The sequence below is a fragment of the Gracilinanus agilis genome, chromosome 1 (assembly GCF_016433145.1).
Source record: "Gracilinanus agilis isolate LMUSP501 chromosome 1, AgileGrace, whole genome shotgun sequence".
Lineage (NCBI taxonomy): Eukaryota > Metazoa > Chordata > Mammalia > Didelphimorphia > Didelphidae > Gracilinanus > Gracilinanus agilis.
Window position 1 is genome coordinate 365,430,458 of NC_058130.1, and position 19,695 is coordinate 365,450,152.

The 19,695-nt window shown below is 33.5% G+C and overlaps 1 protein-coding gene across 1 annotated transcript in view; it reads left to right on the plus strand.

The window, feature by feature from the left end:
* Positions 1 to 19,695, plus strand: part of ARL15 (ADP ribosylation factor like GTPase 15) — a 472,397-nt gene that overhangs the window by 179,549 nt on the left and 273,153 nt on the right. Inside the window, exon 5 of the mRNA XM_044681155.1 lies at positions 520 to 579. Coding sequence (XP_044537090.1) covers positions 520 to 579 — 60 coding nt within the window. The remainder of the gene's footprint in view (positions 1 to 519; positions 580 to 19,695) is intronic.

A 19,695-nucleotide genomic window follows, 5' to 3' on the forward strand; every position in this document is an offset into this window, starting at 1 on the left:
GCAAACTAAGTTTTTTGAAGGGCTGCATCTTATTTTTGCTGCACTGTGCATTTATGTTGGAAAGATGAACAGTGTGAAGTTTTAAGTAATTTTTCAGGGAAGTGAATTTTTCATTAAAATGTATATTTTATGGGGGCAGCTGGGGTAGCTCAGTGGATTGAGAGCCAGGCCTAGAGACGGCAGGTCCTAGGTTCAAATCTGGCCTCAGACACTTCCTAGCTGTGTGACCCTGGGCAAGTCACTTAACCCCCATTGCTTACCCTTACCACTCTTCTGCCTTGGAGCCAATACACAGTATTGACTCCCAAGACGGAAGGTAAGGGGTTTTTTTTTTTAAAAAAAAAGTATATTTTATATATATAAAATTTATTTTATAATGTATATTTATATTTATAAAATGTATAATATATAAATGTTTACTAATAAAGATTAACAGTTAATCTTTATTAAAGATTAATAGGGGAAGTATTTTTTTTTACAAATTAAGTTACTAATATTTTCCATTTCTTCTAATTTTAGGTTTTAGCATAAAAGCAGTTCCACTTCAGGGTGCCATCATGAATATAAAAGAACTTGGAGGTAAAACTTTTTAAATCATTTGTATATCTGTTAGAACTTTTATTCTGAATTGTCTTTGGGAACTAATTATATAGAATTAGAGTGAGAATAACTTGTCATTTCAACCCTTGATCTTTGACTAACTTTCCTCTTGATAATGTATTCCTTAATGTTTGTTTTATTAATGTCCTTAAAGCTAATGTTAATTGTTAACCAGAAAAACTAATTGTGGAGTAAACCCCATTATGCTTCCTATTTTCATTACACTTGTTTGTGAATATAAATTATTAAATAAATTGTTATATTATTATGAAGGTCTCTAGAAAGGGAATTTCAACTTTTCATACAACAAAAATCATTTTGGAGATTTTTTCTTGTTTGCTGTAATTTCTATTGGATAAAGCCTTTTGGATGACATTTATTTTAATTTTCTCCCTCTGACATGATCATTGCTAGTATTTATATGTCATTTTAAGTTTTATAAAGTGCTTTACCTTTATATCTTATCTTGTCCTCACAAGAACCTTGAAGCTATTATCATCCTCACTTTATAGGTGGGGACATTGAGACAAACAGATTTTAAATGACTTTCCAAAGCTTTTATAGCTACTAAGTGAGGCTAGATTAAAACTCAAGTCTTCCAGATTCTAGTTCTAGTGTTCGATCCATAGTACCACCATTCTGCCCATCATAATAAATCTTTCCCAGTGATAGCTTTGGTAGAAAAGTACATTTACTGGATAGGCTGTACAAAAACCATTAATTACTTTTTTTTGGTATTTTCATTAGTGCAGATTTTAAAAAAGCTTTTAAAATAGAAATCAGAGCCTTAACTAATGTAAGGAGTCTGTTAAGTAATGCTATATTCAGTTCAAGAAATTTTCATTTTCTAATAGCAAAGAAAATGAAACATTCTTAAGTCCTACTTGTTGTCTAATTTTATTAGTGTTTGTAAAGCCTTTTTCTTATCCATGTAATTATGACAACTACCTGATTTTAAATATGGAATCTATTTTCATATTGCTGGAAGTGTTTGAAATAACTAGCTTTACTGGATACATTTTTTTGAATAATTGCCGACTTACTCTTAGTTTAGTAATTGGATTAACTCCAGCAATTATTTTAAAATGTGATTTTTGGTGGTTATGATTAGTTTATGTTTACCTCGTCTCATTGTGGATTTATGGGTATTTTCTGGTTTTATGTAGTAGCAGATTTTAAAATAATCTATAAATATAAATTCTTTTTTCCCCTCTCTGCTTTTAGACACAGATTCTTTCAAGATTTCATCTTATTGTCTACTTTATATTCTAATGAGGTGTTTCAAATTATGGTTATATTATTAAAGTACCTTGACTTTGTATATAATGATTTGATTGTATATGTGAGCATATAGTACCCCATTGTCTAATAAAATTAGACAACAGTATTCTCGGGGGATATGCATTCTATATTCTTAATATATCATTTATTATCATTCATATATAAAACTGTTACTTATTAATTACAACCTTCTCCTTTTGTTAAGATATGTCTTGGATATCTTATACTTGTGTTGCTAAAGCCATACCTCCCTCTTTATATTTTTTTTCATAGATGTCTTTTGGGTTTCTCATTTTATATTCTCTGTTATTTTTGCCCCTCTAAAGTTCTTCATCTCTTTGTCTTCCAACTTAATTCCTTTTTTCTGGTCAAGATATTACTTACATTTGATCTAGTACATGTTTCTTTCTAACCCCTTCCTTCCTAATATTACCATACAAAAATCTCTCCAAGTGGAATGAAGATATATTAAAAATATGCTATTTGCTGAGATTTCATAGGGTTTAATGGTAGCTTTTTCTGGGGTCTGCTTTTTCTCTGTTAGGAAGTTCTTAGTTGTTCTAGTCTAAGTTCTACAGCTTTTATTCATTTATTTCAGCTCACCACTCTTGTTTCCATCTGTTGTCACCTGCCTGGCACTATATGAACCCCAAAGATAACTAATGACAAAAATGACTGATTGACTAGTTTTTCTTTCCTGTGGTTACACATTTTCCCCTCACGTATGTTTTTATCTTTGCCTTTATTTGTGTCATAGCCATCTAGATGGCAAGTCCAATAGAAAGGAGCCTTTTAGAATTGTGTGTGTGCTTGTGTGTGTGTGTGTATGTGTAGACACACTAATTACTGCTAAGAATATTTCTAGTACTTGATACATGTGAATAATAAATGTTTGTCTCTTTCTATCTTATCACCTCTCCATCTGTTTTCAGGTTTCACCTGAAAAACCCCTCCTCTCTCACACTTGTCTTTTAATTGCTTTCTTCCTCTACTTGACATTAACATTTTAACCATATACAGAAGTAAGTAAAGCAGTTGGCATACAGCTGAGTTGAAAGCAATAGCATAGACTACAGCATTATTCTGTTGCTGAACAGTTAGCATTCAGAAATGTGTTGGCTACTAGTTTTTATTTCTATCTGTTCCTAAATAGATTTCCTTTTGCTTGGTTGGCAATAGGCTTGTAATCACGAATTAAGATGTTGTGAACAGTTCAGTTAGAGATGATGATAATTTTGTTTCATAATTTATAATCTGACTGATGTGAATAGAAAGGCCACATTTTCCTTCTTTAACTTGCAATTAGAATGTAAGTTGATTTTCAATTTAATATTCTGTTTTGGCATGTTAAATCTTTAGTGTTGTTTGGGNTTATAAAATGTATAATATATAAATGTTTACTAATAAAGATTAACAGTTAATCTTTATTAAAGATTAATAGGGGAAGTATTTTTTTTTACAAATTAAGTTACTAATATTTTCCATTTCTTCTAATTTTAGGTTTTAGCATAAAAGCAGTTCCACTTCAGGGTGCCATCATGAATATAAAAGAACTTGGAGGTAAAACTTTTTAAATCATTTGTATATCTGTTAGAACTTTTATTCTGAATTGTCTTTGGGAACTAATTATATAGAATTAGAGTGAGAATAACTTGTCATTTCAACCCTTGATCTTTGACTAACTTTCCTCTTGATAATGTATTCCTTAATGTTTGTTTTATTAATGTCCTTAAAGCTAATGTTAATTGTTAACCAGAAAAACTAATTGTGGAGTAAACCCCATTATGCTTCCTATTTTCATTACACTTGTTTGTGAATATAAATTATTAAATAAATTGTTATATTATTATGAAGGTCTCTAGAAAGGGAATTTCAACTTTTCATACAACAAAAATCATTTTGGAGATTTTTTCTTGTTTGCTGTAATTTCTATTGGATAAAGCCTTTTGGATGACATTTATTTTAATTTTCTCCCTCTGACATGATCATTGCTAGTATTTATATGTCATTTTAAGTTTTATAAAGTGCTTTACCTTTATATCTTATCTTGTCCTCACAAGAACCTTGAAGCTATTATCATCCTCACTTTATAGGTGGGGACATTGAGACAAACAGATTTTAAATGACTTTCCAAAGCTTTTATAGCTACTAAGTGAGGCTAGATTAAAACTCAAGTCTTCCAGATTCTAGTTCTAGTGTTCGATCCATAGTACCACCATTCTGCCCATCATAATAAATCTTTCCCAGTGATAGCTTTGGTAGAAAAGTACATTTACTGGATAGGCTGTACAAAAACCATTAATTACTTTTTTTTGGTATTTTCATTAGTGCAGATTTTAAAAAAGCTTTTAAAATAGAAATCAGAGCCTTAACTAATGTAAGGAGTCTGTTAAGTAATGCTATATTCAGTTCAAGAAATTTTCATTTTCTAATAGCAAAGAAAATGAAACATTCTTAAGTCCTACTTGTTGTCTAATTTTATTAGTGTTTGTAAAGCCTTTTTCTTATCCATGTAATTATGACAACTACCTGATTTTAAATATGGAATCTATTTTCATATTGCTGGAAGTGTTTGAAATAACTAGCTTTACTGGATACATTTTTTTGAATAATTGCCGACTTACTCTTAGTTTAGTAATTGGATTAACTCCAGCAATTATTTTAAAATGTGATTTTTGGTGGTTATGATTAGTTTATGTTTACCTCGTCTCATTGTGGATTTATGGGTATTTTCTGGTTTTATGTAGTAGCAGATTTTAAAATAATCTATAAATATAAATTCTTTTTTCCCCTCTCTGCTTTTAGACACAGATTCTTTCAAGATTTCATCTTATTGTCTACTTTATATTCTAATGAGGTGTTTCAAATTATGGTTATATTATTAAAGTACCTTGACTTTGTATATAATGATTTGATTGTATATGTGAGCATATAGTACCCCATTGTCTAATAAAATTAGACAACAGTATTCTCGGGGGATATGCATTCTATATTCTTAATATATCATTTATTATCATTCATATATAAAACTGTTACTTATTAATTACAACCTTCTCCTTTTGTTAAGATATGTCTTGGATATCTTATACTTGTGTTGCTAAAGCCATACCTCCCTCTTTATATTTTTTTTCATAGATGTCTTTTGGGTTTCTCATTTTATATTCTCTGTTATTTTTGCCCCTCTAAAGTTCTTCATCTCTTTGTCTTCCAACTTAATTCCTTTTTTCTGGTCAAGATATTACTTACATTTGATCTAGTACATGTTTCTTTCTAACCCCTTCCTTCCTAATATTACCATACAAAAATCTCTCCAAGTGGAATGAAGATATATTAAAAATATGCTATTTGCTGAGATTTCATAGGGTTTAATGGTAGCTTTTTCTGGGGTCTGCTTTTTCTCTGTTAGGAAGTTCTTAGTTGTTCTAGTCTAAGTTCTACAGCTTTTATTCATTTATTTCAGCTCACCACTCTTGTTTCCATCTGTTGTCACCTGCCTGGCACTATATGAACCCCAAAGATAACTAATGACAAAAATGACTGATTGACTAGTTTTTCTTTCCTGTGGTTACACATTTTCCCCTCACGTATGTTTTTATCTTTGCCTTTATTTGTGTCATAGCCATCTAGATGGCAAGTCCAATAGAAAGGAGCCTTTTAGAATTGTGTGTGTGCTTGTGTGTGTGTGTGTATGTGTAGACACACTAATTACTGCTAAGAATATTTCTAGTACTTGATACATGTGAATAATAAATGTTTGTCTCTTTCTATCTTATCACCTCTCCATCTGTTTTCAGGTTTCACCTGAAAAACCCCTCCTCTCTCACACTTGTCTTTTAATTGCTTTCTTCCTCTACTTGACATTAACATTTTAACCATATACAGAAGTAAGTAAAGCAGTTGGCATACAGCTGAGTTGAAAGCAATAGCATAGACTACAGCATTATTCTGTTGCTGAACAGTTAGCATTCAGAAATGTGTTGGCTACTAGTTTTTATTTCTATCTGTTCCTAAATAGATTTCCTTTTGCTTGGTTGGCAATAGGCTTGTAATCACGAATTAAGATGTTGTGAACAGTTCAGTTAGAGATGATGATAATTTTGTTTCATAATTTATAATCTGACTGATGTGAATAGAAAGGCCACATTTTCCTTCTTTAACTTGCAATTAGAATGTAAGTTGATTTTCACTTTAATATTCTGTTTTGGCATGTTAAATCTTTAGTGTTGTTTGGGCAATTGACTTTGGCGGGAGGGAAGAGACAGAGTGAGAGAGACAGAGATAGAGACAGAGATATTTGTCTTAAAAGCCACTATTCATTTCTACTGCCTATCCAGCAGAAGGAAAAGGCTTCATCAGAATTTTTGTTTGCCCTTTATTTTATCTTTCTTTTAAGGTGAAAATCTTCCCTTTTGTTGTTCAGGGGGGAAAAATGCAAGTCATATCCATTTGCCCTTAGCACATGGAAGATAGCCTTGCACTAGTGATTGAATTATTTTTGAGGATTGTCAGCTAAGCCATTTTTAAAGGTTCCTTCCTTCAAGCAGCCAAACTGTTATATGAAACAGATGTTGACTGTGTACTGTTTCTTTGTTTGGCTCAGGGAATACATCTCCTTGTAGTGAAAGGTGGTGCTTGTTTGTACCATGCTAGTTACCTCCTGGTGCTGTTAATGTGTCCAGGTTGTTTGCATTTCTTAATTTCTCCAGAAATTATAGAGGGTGGGTCTTCATAGACATACCGGGGGCACTGCTATCTTCTCTAGGTTTCATTAGTTCAGCTTTCTTTTGTACATCAGCCCTTTAGTGTCTCATACTATAAAAGTTAAACCTAGCTGTGTTCTGACTGCTTCGATGGGATAGGTTTAGGAAAACCATAGATTTTCATCTACTGTAGCCAGTCTGTTAGAATGTTTGTGTAGTGTTTTAAGGGGGGGAAAAATCTTGGTACAGACCTGTCTGACCCACCATAGTAGTTATGATTTGACAAGCATATTCTATAATGTAAAACACTTGCCCAAGGTGAGGATGATTGAAGATAATATAAACCTATAAGTCTTTGAAGTATATTCTATAAAAACGTTAGAGGCAGACAAAGTGAGGTGGATATTATAGTCAGATTGCTTTGTGGGGCAGGTGGAGTTTGGGATACTCAAAGGGAAAAAAAGGGAATCAGCCTGCCCACACAGAATCTACATTAAGGTTTCCCCAGACGTGGGTGTCTGGAGAGCCGTGGTATATCTTACAGGATGCCAGGCATTTGGCAAGGGGATGTTGATATGGAGAAGGGTACAAAGTAAGCAAAGGAAACAAAACCTTTATCTCTCAAATACTTTGTAACCCTGTTGTAACCGGCATTATCACCCAGTTACATACCAGTGTGTACTCCATGCATTCCTTGCATTGCTATTGTGGAAATAGAGGGTTCTGCAGTTAGAGTCCTGAATTGAGATATTCTGTTACTCTGTAACATGGGATGGGTCTCTTGACCTCTTGCTATTCTTCATTTTCCTCTTCTGGAAAATGATAATTTTCATAACTAACTTCCATTTATTTCTAAAGGGAATTAGGCTAAAAGGAAAATGTAAAACTTCTCAGGAGAGATATTTAAAAATTATAATGTGGCTCCAACCCACCATATAACATATAACCCAAACTACTTGTTATAAGCTTATTTCCTTATCTAGATTTTGAACCATGTCATCTTGGAAAGGGGACAACCAGTTAATTCCTGGCTCCCTGAGCTATATATTTTTCTCTTTAGACCAGGTCTATACTAGGGGAAATGATATTGATATTCATCCAAGTCACTTGGACATTATTTAAAAGACTCCAACTATCTGAAATGGTTGAACATGATCCCAGGGTGGTGTTATTCAAGCATTTTTTACACTTGCTAAGGGAAAACAGAGCCAAGCTGACAACAGAGCCAAATAAATGAATACAGGGGCCCAGAAGTAAGTTACTGACTAATATAATCCTGACCTTAATTTTTGTTTTCTCTTGGAAAAATACCCTAGAGCTTTTCAACTCTGTCCTCTCTATCATTTTTCAGAATATGGTACAGCTCTTATTAGGCCAAACCCTTGAATAATAATATATCCAAATATAGGAATAGTAGAGGTAACCATGGCACAGCAGATAGAAAACTGGCCAAGGGTGCAGGAGGACATAGGCTCACGTCCTGACCCTGATAGATTCTGGCTTTGTGAACCCGGAGAAATTATTTAACCTCTGCAACCCAGGCAACTCTCTAAAATTATAAATTAATTTCAAAAGTAGGTGCCAGGTTTGACAGTGGAGAACATTTCCTTCCTGAAAAATACCTCTATTAGTGAAATCACAGATCTCTGTCTCTGCTTAGAGGCAGGGAGATGGTGCAATGAGAGAATTCTGAGCCAATTGTTAGGAGCCTCAGGTACTGACTATCTGCCTGACCCCCAGGCAAGTCATTTAACTACTATCTACTCAGTTTTCTCTACTGTAGAGTGGGGATAATGGTATCATTTACCTCCCAGGGTTGTTGTAAGGATCAAATGAGATATTCATAAAGTGCCTAAGAAATGCATATAGTAGGCTTGTTTCTTTCCTTCTTGCTTCTGTCTACATTTCTCTCCTTTTCTCTGATTCAATCTCTGACACTTTTATGTGTATATATTACACACACACACACACACACACACACACACACACACACACACACACACACACAAATTTGTATTTGTGTATATATGTATGCAAACGTGTATATTAATGTATACACACATATATACATGTATATACACACATATACATTTCCATATATATAAATGTATACATGTACACATAAATGGAAGTCATTTCTGTGAAGTCATTTATTTCTCTTACCTTTATGGTTATAATCATGACTTCATGGATGTACAAAAGGTTTAATAATACTGATCCTCCATGCTTTTGATCTCTTTCAAGGACTATGGTTACTAATGAAATTCTATGATTACTAACCCTACCACACTGCCTCCTAGAGAAGAAATACTTGACCTTTAAGGTTGGACTTCCTCTCCCACCCCAAGGAGTCCATAGGCATTTCTCTTTCTTCTAGGTGTTACCAAGTGGCATGCTATTTTTCATGGTGACTCTGACATCACCTGGCAGTCAGGGGACCATGACTTGGGTTCTAATCCCACTTCTACTACTAATGTGACTGAGAAAGTTTCATAATTCATTTGTTAATTTCCTTATTGAAAAGGAATAACTTTTGCTTATTGTATAATGGTTATGAGAATTAGATGAAACAGTTTCATATTCAACATCTACTAGCCAGGCACAGTGTTATTACCAAAGATACAAAATTCAGTCCAGTCCAACAAATATTTAAGTGTCTGCTATATGCTAGGCACTGAGAAGCACTGGGAATACAATTAATCCAGGCCCTGCCCTTAAAGATATTATATCCTAAAGGGGAAGACCGCACATAAAAGGAGGCAGGACCTTTGATCTAGCCATACCACTGCTGGGTTTATACCCCAAAGAGATCATAGGGAAAAAAGACTTGTACAAAAATATTTATAGCTGCGCTCTTTTTGGTGGCAGAAAATTGGAAAATGAGGGGATGCCCTTCGATTGGGGAATGGCTGAACAAATTGTGGTATCTGCTAGTGATGGAATACTATTGTGCTCAAAGGAATAATGAACTGGAGGAATTCCATGTGAACTGGAAAGACCTCCAGGAATTGATGCAGAGTGAAAGGAGCAGATCCAGGAGAACATTATACACAGAGAAGGATACACTATGGTAAAATCAAATGTAATGGACTTCTCTACTAGCAGCAATGCAATGATCCAGGATAACTCTGAGGGAATTTATGAGAAAGAACGCTACCCACATCCAGAGGAAGAATTGTGGGAGTAGAAACTCAGAAGAAAAACAACTGCTTGACCACATGGATTGATGGGGATATGATTGGAGGTGTAGACTCTAAAACTATCACCCTAGTGCAATTATCAATATTAAGGAAATAAGTCTTGATCAATGATACATGTAAAACCCAGTGGAATTGCGCATCGGCTATGGGGGGGGAGCGGAGGGAAAGAACATGAATCATGCATGTAACCATGGAAAAACACCACAAATTAATTAATTAAATAAAAGTTTTCTGTTAAAAAAATAAATAAAAGGAGGCAGGAAAGTACCCAGGGAGGAAGGGACACCAAGGGGCTAACTTTTGTGGAGTCAAAAATTAAACAGGGTAGTAAATGCAGTGAATGAGCTGAGACTTTGGTTTCTGCCCTCTAAAAAAAAGGAAGACATTGGGAAGAATTTGGTACTTTGACCTTCCACCCTTCAGACAGGAGAGAGCAAGCTGAAGGAGTCAGTCAAGGCTTGAGTTAGCAGCATAATGATGAGTTTAGAAGTAAGGAATTTATTCTTGGAGGGGCATCTAATAAGGTAGGAGTGTACTCTAAGTATAAAATGTTATAGAAATGTAAAGTTGCATGTATATGTGAACATGTACTAAATACCTACTGTATATGCTTATGTACTTGGAATCTATAGTTGAAAAAATTATGTCTTTTTTTTTCTACGTATGGCTAGTCTAGTCTACTTCTTTCTGTCCAGCAGTTCTTTATTGTGTGTCTGCTTTGCAATACTGCAGAATCCCAAAATTCTACCTCCTCTATTATTGATGGAGAAAATAATTATAGAAATCTTTATTGATTTTCCCCTCCTCCCATCCCCCCAATTCCCACCCTCTCAGCCCTTGGAATGCTCTGACTGAATTGGATCTCTTAGCGAAGTTGTTTTTTTGTAAATTTATTTTCTCTTTGATTGTTTATTCTAGTTTTATTAGTTAATAAGGCTTCTAATCTTCCTCCATTCTCCTTTTGTAAGGTTTTCCTAATTTATTTCTAAACTATTGTGGCCTGAGCTGTCAGCCTGAGCTGTTGTATCTCTCTTCCTGACAAGAAGATCAAGTATTTAGAGACTCGGGCTGTTTCCAGTGTCTTTATGTTTTCTTGTTTAGGAGATTGGTTTTCATTAGTGAAATTTAGGAAATGTTGATAGTTGATGTGATGTCTTTTAATCACTTTTCCATTTTTCCCCTCTGAAACAATAGTTTTTCTACATAGATCTGATTAGAGTTACTTCATACACCATATATTCCTTTATTCTACTATTTTAGTATTGATTTTGATCCCAAGTCTATGAACCCTCATAGCCATTTTAGAAATAATTAACACATTGTTAATTAGTTGTTTTCCTTGAAGTCATGTGTGTGATGTTGTTTGACATTTACCATGTCCAGTACCTCTATATTATTCTTCCAAAAAAGTATTTATGAGATGTATAGTTATATATTAAATATATACTTTTATATTACAGTGAGATTTCTATGGGACGTATAATATTTTGACTTATTTTTTCACTTCTTACCTGAAATTTTTGCCATTCTTCCCTGTGCTTACCTTTGTTCTGTCATTGAGTATTAAAAATGCAATTTCTTTTGATTTGGAAGGTCTTTATAAAATTTCTCTGCCTTTTGCTTTCTAATAGCTTTTAGTGTATAGATGCAGTTATTTTCATGATAGTCTTTAAGCCAAATACTTCATTTGCTTTTTCAAGGTGAATTTATCAGCCATTTTCCCATTTAGCTTTAACTTATTTTTGAATATTTTGATTAGTTAGTTAATAGAATATTGGGATGAATATCTCACATTTAGATTACTAGCAGATAATTGCTTATAGCTAGTCTAAAAACTGTGATTTTTAACACCCTTTGTTCCATTTTCCATAACGGCAGCACCATCCCTGTAGAATTGAAAGGGGATCATATAGAAAGCTTTTGTGCATTTTTAATGCCATATTCAAAAAATTCCCCACCAAGTAGCTGCCTATTGGTGATGTTTCTGCATCTTCTGTACTTTCCACAGACAGCAGATTCCAATATGATTAAAATCTGCCAGTTTGTGCTCCACTGGTATCTTGAGTCCCTGTGGTTACTGTTAGAGGTTTATTGCTTATGTTGCCTCCCCCACCCCAAATTCTAACGTGACTTTAGGACTTCAGAATTAAACTGACACCTTTATATAATGTTTATAATATTCTGTCTTCATTTACATGATGTATTCTTTAATGCTTATTATTGTATAATTTTACTCTCTTTTACCACATCTCTTTTGATAAAGGCTATTTTATTTTGGAATAAGTGGATCCCCGAATCTAATCCATCCTCTTGACAGAGTAGAACAGCATATGTGACTTGGCATCTAATTCCTTTCACTTTGGGTCAAATTTTGAATTATTTCAGCTCTAGTAAATACATTCTTGTCTTAAATAATAAGAATAAGCCTCCCACCTCCAGCTTCTACTTTTCAGAAACAATAGCCTCATCTAGGTATACTCCATCTTTCAAAACTGGCATCCTGTTGTATTCTCATGCCACTCTTGGAACTCCAGCCCTTTCTGTCTACAGTGGCCTGGGTGGCTCTATTTTTACTATCTGCTGTCCAGCCTGCCTGACACCAACCACCTGCCTTTAAAAGGACTTAACTTCTTCCAAATTATTCTGACTCCTCTGTCTACTAACCTTGCTTAACCTCCTATTCACTATTGGACCCCTATAACAACTGCTGCCTCTGCCTACCTTTTTACCTGTTTTCTTTGCAAATTGTTTTGCTTCTTCCCTCACTAATTCAGATTTCCTCCTCAGGAGCCTAGCCTGCTTCACCATCTTCATATCAACCAGTTTCACTCACTACTCTGCAGTATCAATAGACTCTATACTTCTTGAGGACATTCATTTTTGTATAGGTTACAGTGTGCCATACATTATAGTTATTCCATAATATTCAATGAATAATTACTAGTACTTCACCTAAATTAAAGAATAATTATTTTCTCTTCAAATAAACCATTTGTTTTACAACTTTACTGTGGAAATTTTAGAGATTCACTTGAATTTTTAAATATAAACCTTGCTGGTTCACTTAAAACAATTTAACTTACTTAGAATTTTAAATAAAACCACTCCATGTATAAAGTGAGGTACATTTATAATTACTAGAAGACTTCTATACATCCAGATATTTGTAGCAGGATAAAATTTACACACTCTGATTTTAAATTTATTTCCTCAGATTTATCCTTCTGATTATTGGTCTTTTTTAAACTAAATGATAATTAGATTATTATACCATTTTTGTATACGTGGGTTTTTTATTTTAACTTTTAAGTTATTTTCAAGGCACAATTAGTTAGGGTCTTAGCTTAGAGATTTCACCTAGGAAATTCAGCTCAGATATTCTATTCCTATACTCTCCATTGATTCCACATTCTGTATGGTTCTGCAATTTAAAAAAAATTATAACCTCTTTAATGTATTCTAGTCTCTTTTACCAGTCTCAAGAAAATCTGGAAAATTCACTTATGGTAATTTGCCTTTCATCTCTAATTATCTAAGTATACCTTAATTAGCCACATTTTAGTGAGCTCTTCTTGCTGCCTTCATAGGAAAATCCCCTTGGGGGAGATTTGGATTCTCTTTGTTTAGTAGTTACCAGGATGAAAGGTCTCATATTCATCTTTTGCTCTGTATGTTTTGGGGCAATAGACCCAGAGGGAAGAGGAAAAGAAACTAGTATAACTGGGTATGATAGAGTAGGGTACCTTTGAAGGTATGAAGATAGAAATTTGTAGAGTCAGAACATCCCACTTTGCTTCCAACTTACCTGGTCTAGGGTCAAATTGAAATTGTGGACTTTTCTGTCTTTGCTCTGTGAAGTTTATTGGAAATAAAGTGTTATCTACTTGTTGGCAGTTTTGTTGCTTAATATTAGTACATGATGTTTGAAAAACATTTTCCTCCTTTCATTTTCATTATGACTGCTGTATGTGATGGGCTGGGCAGAACTGGTCTCCATCTCTAAAGAGAGTAAACTGGAGTCGAGAATAAGTGGTTTGCCAGCAAGTCAGTAGCCATGCAATTTGAATCTCTTTGAGTAAAAGCTGATAGTTGTTTTTTAAAAAGTATTATTAGTTATATTGCCTTGTTTCCTTTGGGAACCTTATGTCTAAATCCTGTTCCTTCCTGGATTGGCCCTTATACTTTGTGTATAATGGAAAGATTTTCAGAGGCGCAAGATAGAGTATTTGATCATATCCTCATAGCATCTCTCAGAAAATCTTACCTGTGAGTTCAGTGTGGCAGGCCACTAGCAGAAAGACATCAGAGGAAATTATAGGATTGCCAAATCAGATGTCTAGGCCATGTGGTAGCCTTTTGGGGGAACTACAAAATGTCTGACATGACTAAAATAATCACTTTGCTAGATTCTGGCATTATTCTTGTTTTTAATGTGCAATGTGCAATGAATGCCATTTCACAAATGTTGCAGCTTGTTGACCTGGAGGAGCCTGAAGAGAAAGTTATCTGCTACAGCTCTAAATCAAATGATTTTTAAAAGGGGAGGAGGGTAGAGAACATTTTAATATCTGTAGCTGGAAAAGAAGTATTTGGAACTGTGCAACTGGCAATCTGCAATGTAGCAACTAAACAGAAGGGATGATTTTTGGGCCAGTGTTGGACATGAACTGAGCTAAATGTAACCCAGGCAATTTCTGCTGTCTGGCTTCCCAGTAAAGTCAGAGGGGACAGTCCTGGCAGTACTGTGGATTTATACACTGGGATAGATATCAACAGCAAAACTTTCAGCTCTGTGGTTACACAAAGAAATAATTTGTATGATTTATTCTGTGTTCTAGAGTATGCTGTGGGTAATAGCTTAGTATTTATTCCAATGTATAGGAATGCCATCTTATAAACTTAAGCTTTTTCAGATGTCTTTATTATGTAACATTGTTTTCTAGTTCTCCTTTTATAATGTATATTTGTTTTGAGCAATTCATTAAAACATCAATTTGTATTTGTCTTTACTACAAGATGCTATTTTACATTTTAAATTTGAATATGATTTTTTTTTTTGCAACTGGAAGCATGTAATTACTTGAATAAACTACTACATTGCTTATCTGAAAAAAAAAAGCCTTTATATTTTACATTTGGTGAAGAAGCATTGAGTAGTTTGCCTTTAGTAGAAGCAAGTAATTTTAATTCACATTTGATATTGTATTCTGGCTAAATTTTAAATAAGAAACATTTAATCACATATACATAAGTATTCTTGTTAGGGCAACTGGTTATTTACAACACATTAGAGGTTTAAATTTTTTATTTTAGATTTTCTTTTAACATAAAATTATTATCAACAAGTGAACATTTCTTTATAGAAAGGAAAGCAGAGGATTATGTGACATCATACAACTATTAGTACAAGTTGCTTTTTAAAAGGATATATTATTTTTTTAAAGTACTTTCTTTCTGTCTTAGAACTGATACTATGTCATAGCTCTAGGCAGAACAGTGGTAAGCACTAGGCAATTGGGGTTAAGTGACTTACCCAAGGTCATATAGCTAGGAAGTGTCCATGGACATATTTGAAGCCAAGACCTCCCATCTCTGGGCCTGGCTATCAATCTACTGAGCCACCTAGCTGCATCTCTAACCCCCCCATCCCTCTCCCAACCCATATTCAGGTAGCTCCCCATACATATTAAATTTAACAGTATATCCAGCAAATCCTTCTTTATCTGTATTCTCTTTGGAACTTTCCTCTGTATATATGTAGGTGTTATACATTATATATATATATATATATATATATATATATATATGTAATACTTTTTTTTATCATTAACCCCTCTCTTTCCAGTAACACTCTCCTCCTTCATCTTCCTCTTAATCCTTCCTTTGTCACAAACAAATCAAGTCAAGAAAACAACTCTAAACATTGACTGTGTCTGGAAATATATGTTTCATCCTGTACGTCTAATCTATTGCCTGTGTACCGAAGGTTGGAAGCATGATTCTTAATTATTTTTTTTTTTTGAAGACTTGATTTGTTGCTGCATTCCTCATGGTTTTTATACCTTTCATGGTTGTTTCTTTTATGTTGTGTTTATATAAATAGTTCTGGTTCTGCTCACTTCACTCAGAAGCGTTTCTTATAAATATTCCCAAGTTTCTTTTCTCTTTAGACATTTCTAATAGATCAATAATATTCCATTACATACATATTTCATAATTTGTTCAGTCATTTCCCATTTGATGAGTACTCATTTTGTTTTCAGTTTTCTGCTATCTTAAAAAGTATGGCTATAAATATTTTTTATATACTTTCTTTGGAATAGTGATAGTGCTTAGTAGTGATAATACTGCATCAAAAGGCATGTATAATATAGTTGCTTTGGGGTTCAAAACCTAACTGGATTCCTGATTATTTAGGTTGGTTCTTAGTTCTACTTGCTTTCGCTAGTATTCCTTTCTTCTTCTTAAAGTTTTAACAATTGCCCTTTTCCCTTTTTATTATCATGACCAGTCTGATGGGTATGAAGTAAAATATCAGAGGTATTTCAATATACATTTATCTGAAAATGAATGATTTAGAGCATTTAAAAAATGATTAGTAATAGTTTGCCTTCTTCTGAGAACTGCCTTCATATCTTTTGGTTATTTATCTCTCTGGACTGATCATTGGCCATATATTTTTGAGACAATTCCTTCTATATCTTGAATATCAGACCTTAACCAGTGAAATTTACTGAGAAGATTTTTTACTTAGTTAAATGTTTTGCTTTCACTAATTTTCCTTGTGCAAAACCCTTTTAAATTCTATATAATCAAAATTTTTCATTTTATCTCCTACAATCCTTTTAATATTTTGTTTGTTTTCTCAGAATGCTTCTACTTTTCATAGCCTTATGAAGTATCTATTTCCGTAGACTTCTAATTTGTCTGTGTTATAACTTTTTATATCTGGGTCATGTGACCATTTGTAGCTTATTATTATATATGGTGTGACATTTTGGTTTAAACTTAACTTCTGCCAGACATCTTTCTAGTTTTCCCCATGAATTTTTGTTAAGTCATCCTTAGCTTAATACTTGGGACTATTCAGTTTATCAAATACTATGTTATTAAATTTGATTGCTTTTGAGTGTTATGTACCTAATAGGTTTTTTGACCCATTTTTCAATCAGGATCAGATAATTTTGAATATTATAGTTTTGTAGTACATTTTGAGATCTGGTCCTAGCAGTTGCCCCTCCTCCTATTTTTTTCCTTGTTTATGTTGACTTCTTGAAAGAAGTATTCTTGTTTCTTCAATTAAATTTTGTTATTGTTTTTTTCTTGGTAAGGTAAACTTTTGACAGTTTGATTGGCATGACTTTGGTTCTGTCCATTAATTTTGTTTTATTGCCATTTTTATTATGTTACCATGGCCCAATGATGAGAAATTATTAGCGCTCTCTCTCTCTCCTTCCCTCTCCCTCCCTCCCCCCCTCCTCATATTAAAGTCTTTTGTATTTATATAATTCAATCGTGTATTTTTTTATTAGGAATTCTAGATATTTCTATATTTTTAGTTATTTTGAAAGGAATTCTTTTTCTCCTCTACCTGCTTCATTTTCTTGGTATTAATAAAATGGATACTTTAAAAAAATCTGGCTTGTTTATGTGGATATTGTTTTAATCAATTTTAGTGGCATGTTTGAAGTTCTGAAACCAAATTATATCATCTTCAAAAAGGGATAATTTTATTTCCTTTTTGGTTATACTTATTCCATCATCTTATTTTCTATTATTATTATAGTATCATTTAAGGAACTATATCAACCCATAGTAGTGTGAATTTGTGTCCTTGCTTTGCCCCTGACCTTAGCAGGAAAATCTCTAGTCTTTTTCCATTGCATATCCAGCTCTCTTGATCTTAGATTGATTCTGTTTGCCGTATTAAGGAAAGGTCCATTCATATTCTCTGTGTCTTTAAAAAAGAACCCACAAAACCTCTTATCTTGGAATTAATACTAAATATTGGCTGCAAGGCAAAAGAGTGGTAAAACCTAGGCAATGGGAATTAAGTGACTTGCTCAGGGTCACACAACTAGGAAGTGTCTGAGGCCAGATTAAACCCAGGACTTCCTCTTTCTAGGCCTTGCTCTCAATCCACCGAGCCACATAGCTGCCCCCTTATGCTTAACTCTTAATTCAAGTTTTTATTGTTGCCTGATTTATGACTCTCAGCTCTACTATTATAAATTTGCCCGAGAATAATAAATTCTATTTTAGTCCCTTATTTTAACCTGTTTTTATATCTTCATTTTAAATGTTTTTCATGTAAAAATAACCCCCATTAATACATCTTTTCCTAATCCATTTTAACTTCTTTTATTTTATGTGTTGTCCCATTCATATTCATAGTTATGATTAGTAATTCCATGTTTTTCTGTTCTTCCTCTTTTAGTTTTTACTTTCTTTTAAACTCTGACCCTCATTTTGAAAAATGAGGTGATTAAAGAGATCAGTACTAATTATTTACCAAGGTTTAAGTATAAAGTTTAAGAAAGGACAGAGGCCACAATGGGTAGCTGAGGGGAACAGAAGGAGGGATAATGTTCATATATGTAATAAAGCACTCAAAAGCAACAAAGGAGTAGCACCGAAGAGTGAGGCAAAAAGAGAAATCCACGCTAAAACAAGGTTTAGCAATTCAAAGGCAATTCAAAGCAAGAATTCAATGTTATCTAAAAATATTTGTGACTATTTGTTATACTCATATACTTTTGAATATCTGATTTCATAGAGTATCTCTTGATAGGTTGAAAGACTCTCTCATATTCTTGCCCTCCTTAATCAGGAGAATCCCTGTTAAGGACAGAAATGAACCTATCAGGACTTGAAATTTGGTGGCTTTTCAATGTCTTATTCTTAGTCAGCCAGTTTGCGCTAAGGGAATTATGTTTCTCAGAATTAGAACATTTCTTATATCTATCTTGTTATCAGATTTTCTCTTCTTTCTATTTGACTTCTTTAAGAATATTGATATTGGTTCCATGATTTCATTGGCAAGTTTTTTTAAGTATGAATGAATATAATTTGTTATGGCTTATAAATTTTTTATTTGATTTTGTCATCTCTGGATAAAATATAGAGCTATGGCATAGTATAGTTAGAAGAATTCAGAATTGGATGTGTGACAAAACCTAACAAGTAAGCAATAAGTGGGTCATTGTCATCACATGATAATTTATGTGAAATGTTTTGAAAAACTTGAAACACTGTAACATATTAGCTCCTATTATTATAATTATAATCTTCAAAGCTCTCTATTGGAATGCCTCTTCATTCTGTAATGTCTGTTTTTCTTAATGACTTGGATATAGGCCTAGTGATGGAATGTATGTTTTTCATCCAAGGACCATCCTGCCTCTCTTCAGAGAGATTTCTATCACCAGATTGGTTGCAGAGTGATGAATATTTCACTTATAGCAACTCTGAAAGATGTTCTATTAAATAAAAGTTGAGTTCAGTAGCTTGTTGTGATGCAATAACTAGGTGTTGAAGAAGAGGGCTTTGTTAATGATGTAGATAGAATGCTTTTCAAATATAGGGATGATTCAAAGCTGGGAGGATTAGCTAGTATGTGGGATGACAGAGTAAAGATCCACAAAATTCTTGATATGTTAAAATTTTGGAAAAATCTGATAGGTTGGGAAGCATTGTAATGTATTAAAATTCCATATAGGAGTCAGGAATACCCAGCTTCAATCAGCAATTCTCTAAGCATTTATTAAACCTCTAATCAAGGCAAGTACTGTTATGCTTTCTCTGTTTCTAACTATTCATATGACCATATATAGCTGTTTTCTGTATCTCAAGAAGTAGTATGGTAGAATGGATAAAGCCTCATCCTTGCAATCAGGAAGACTTGAGTTCATTTC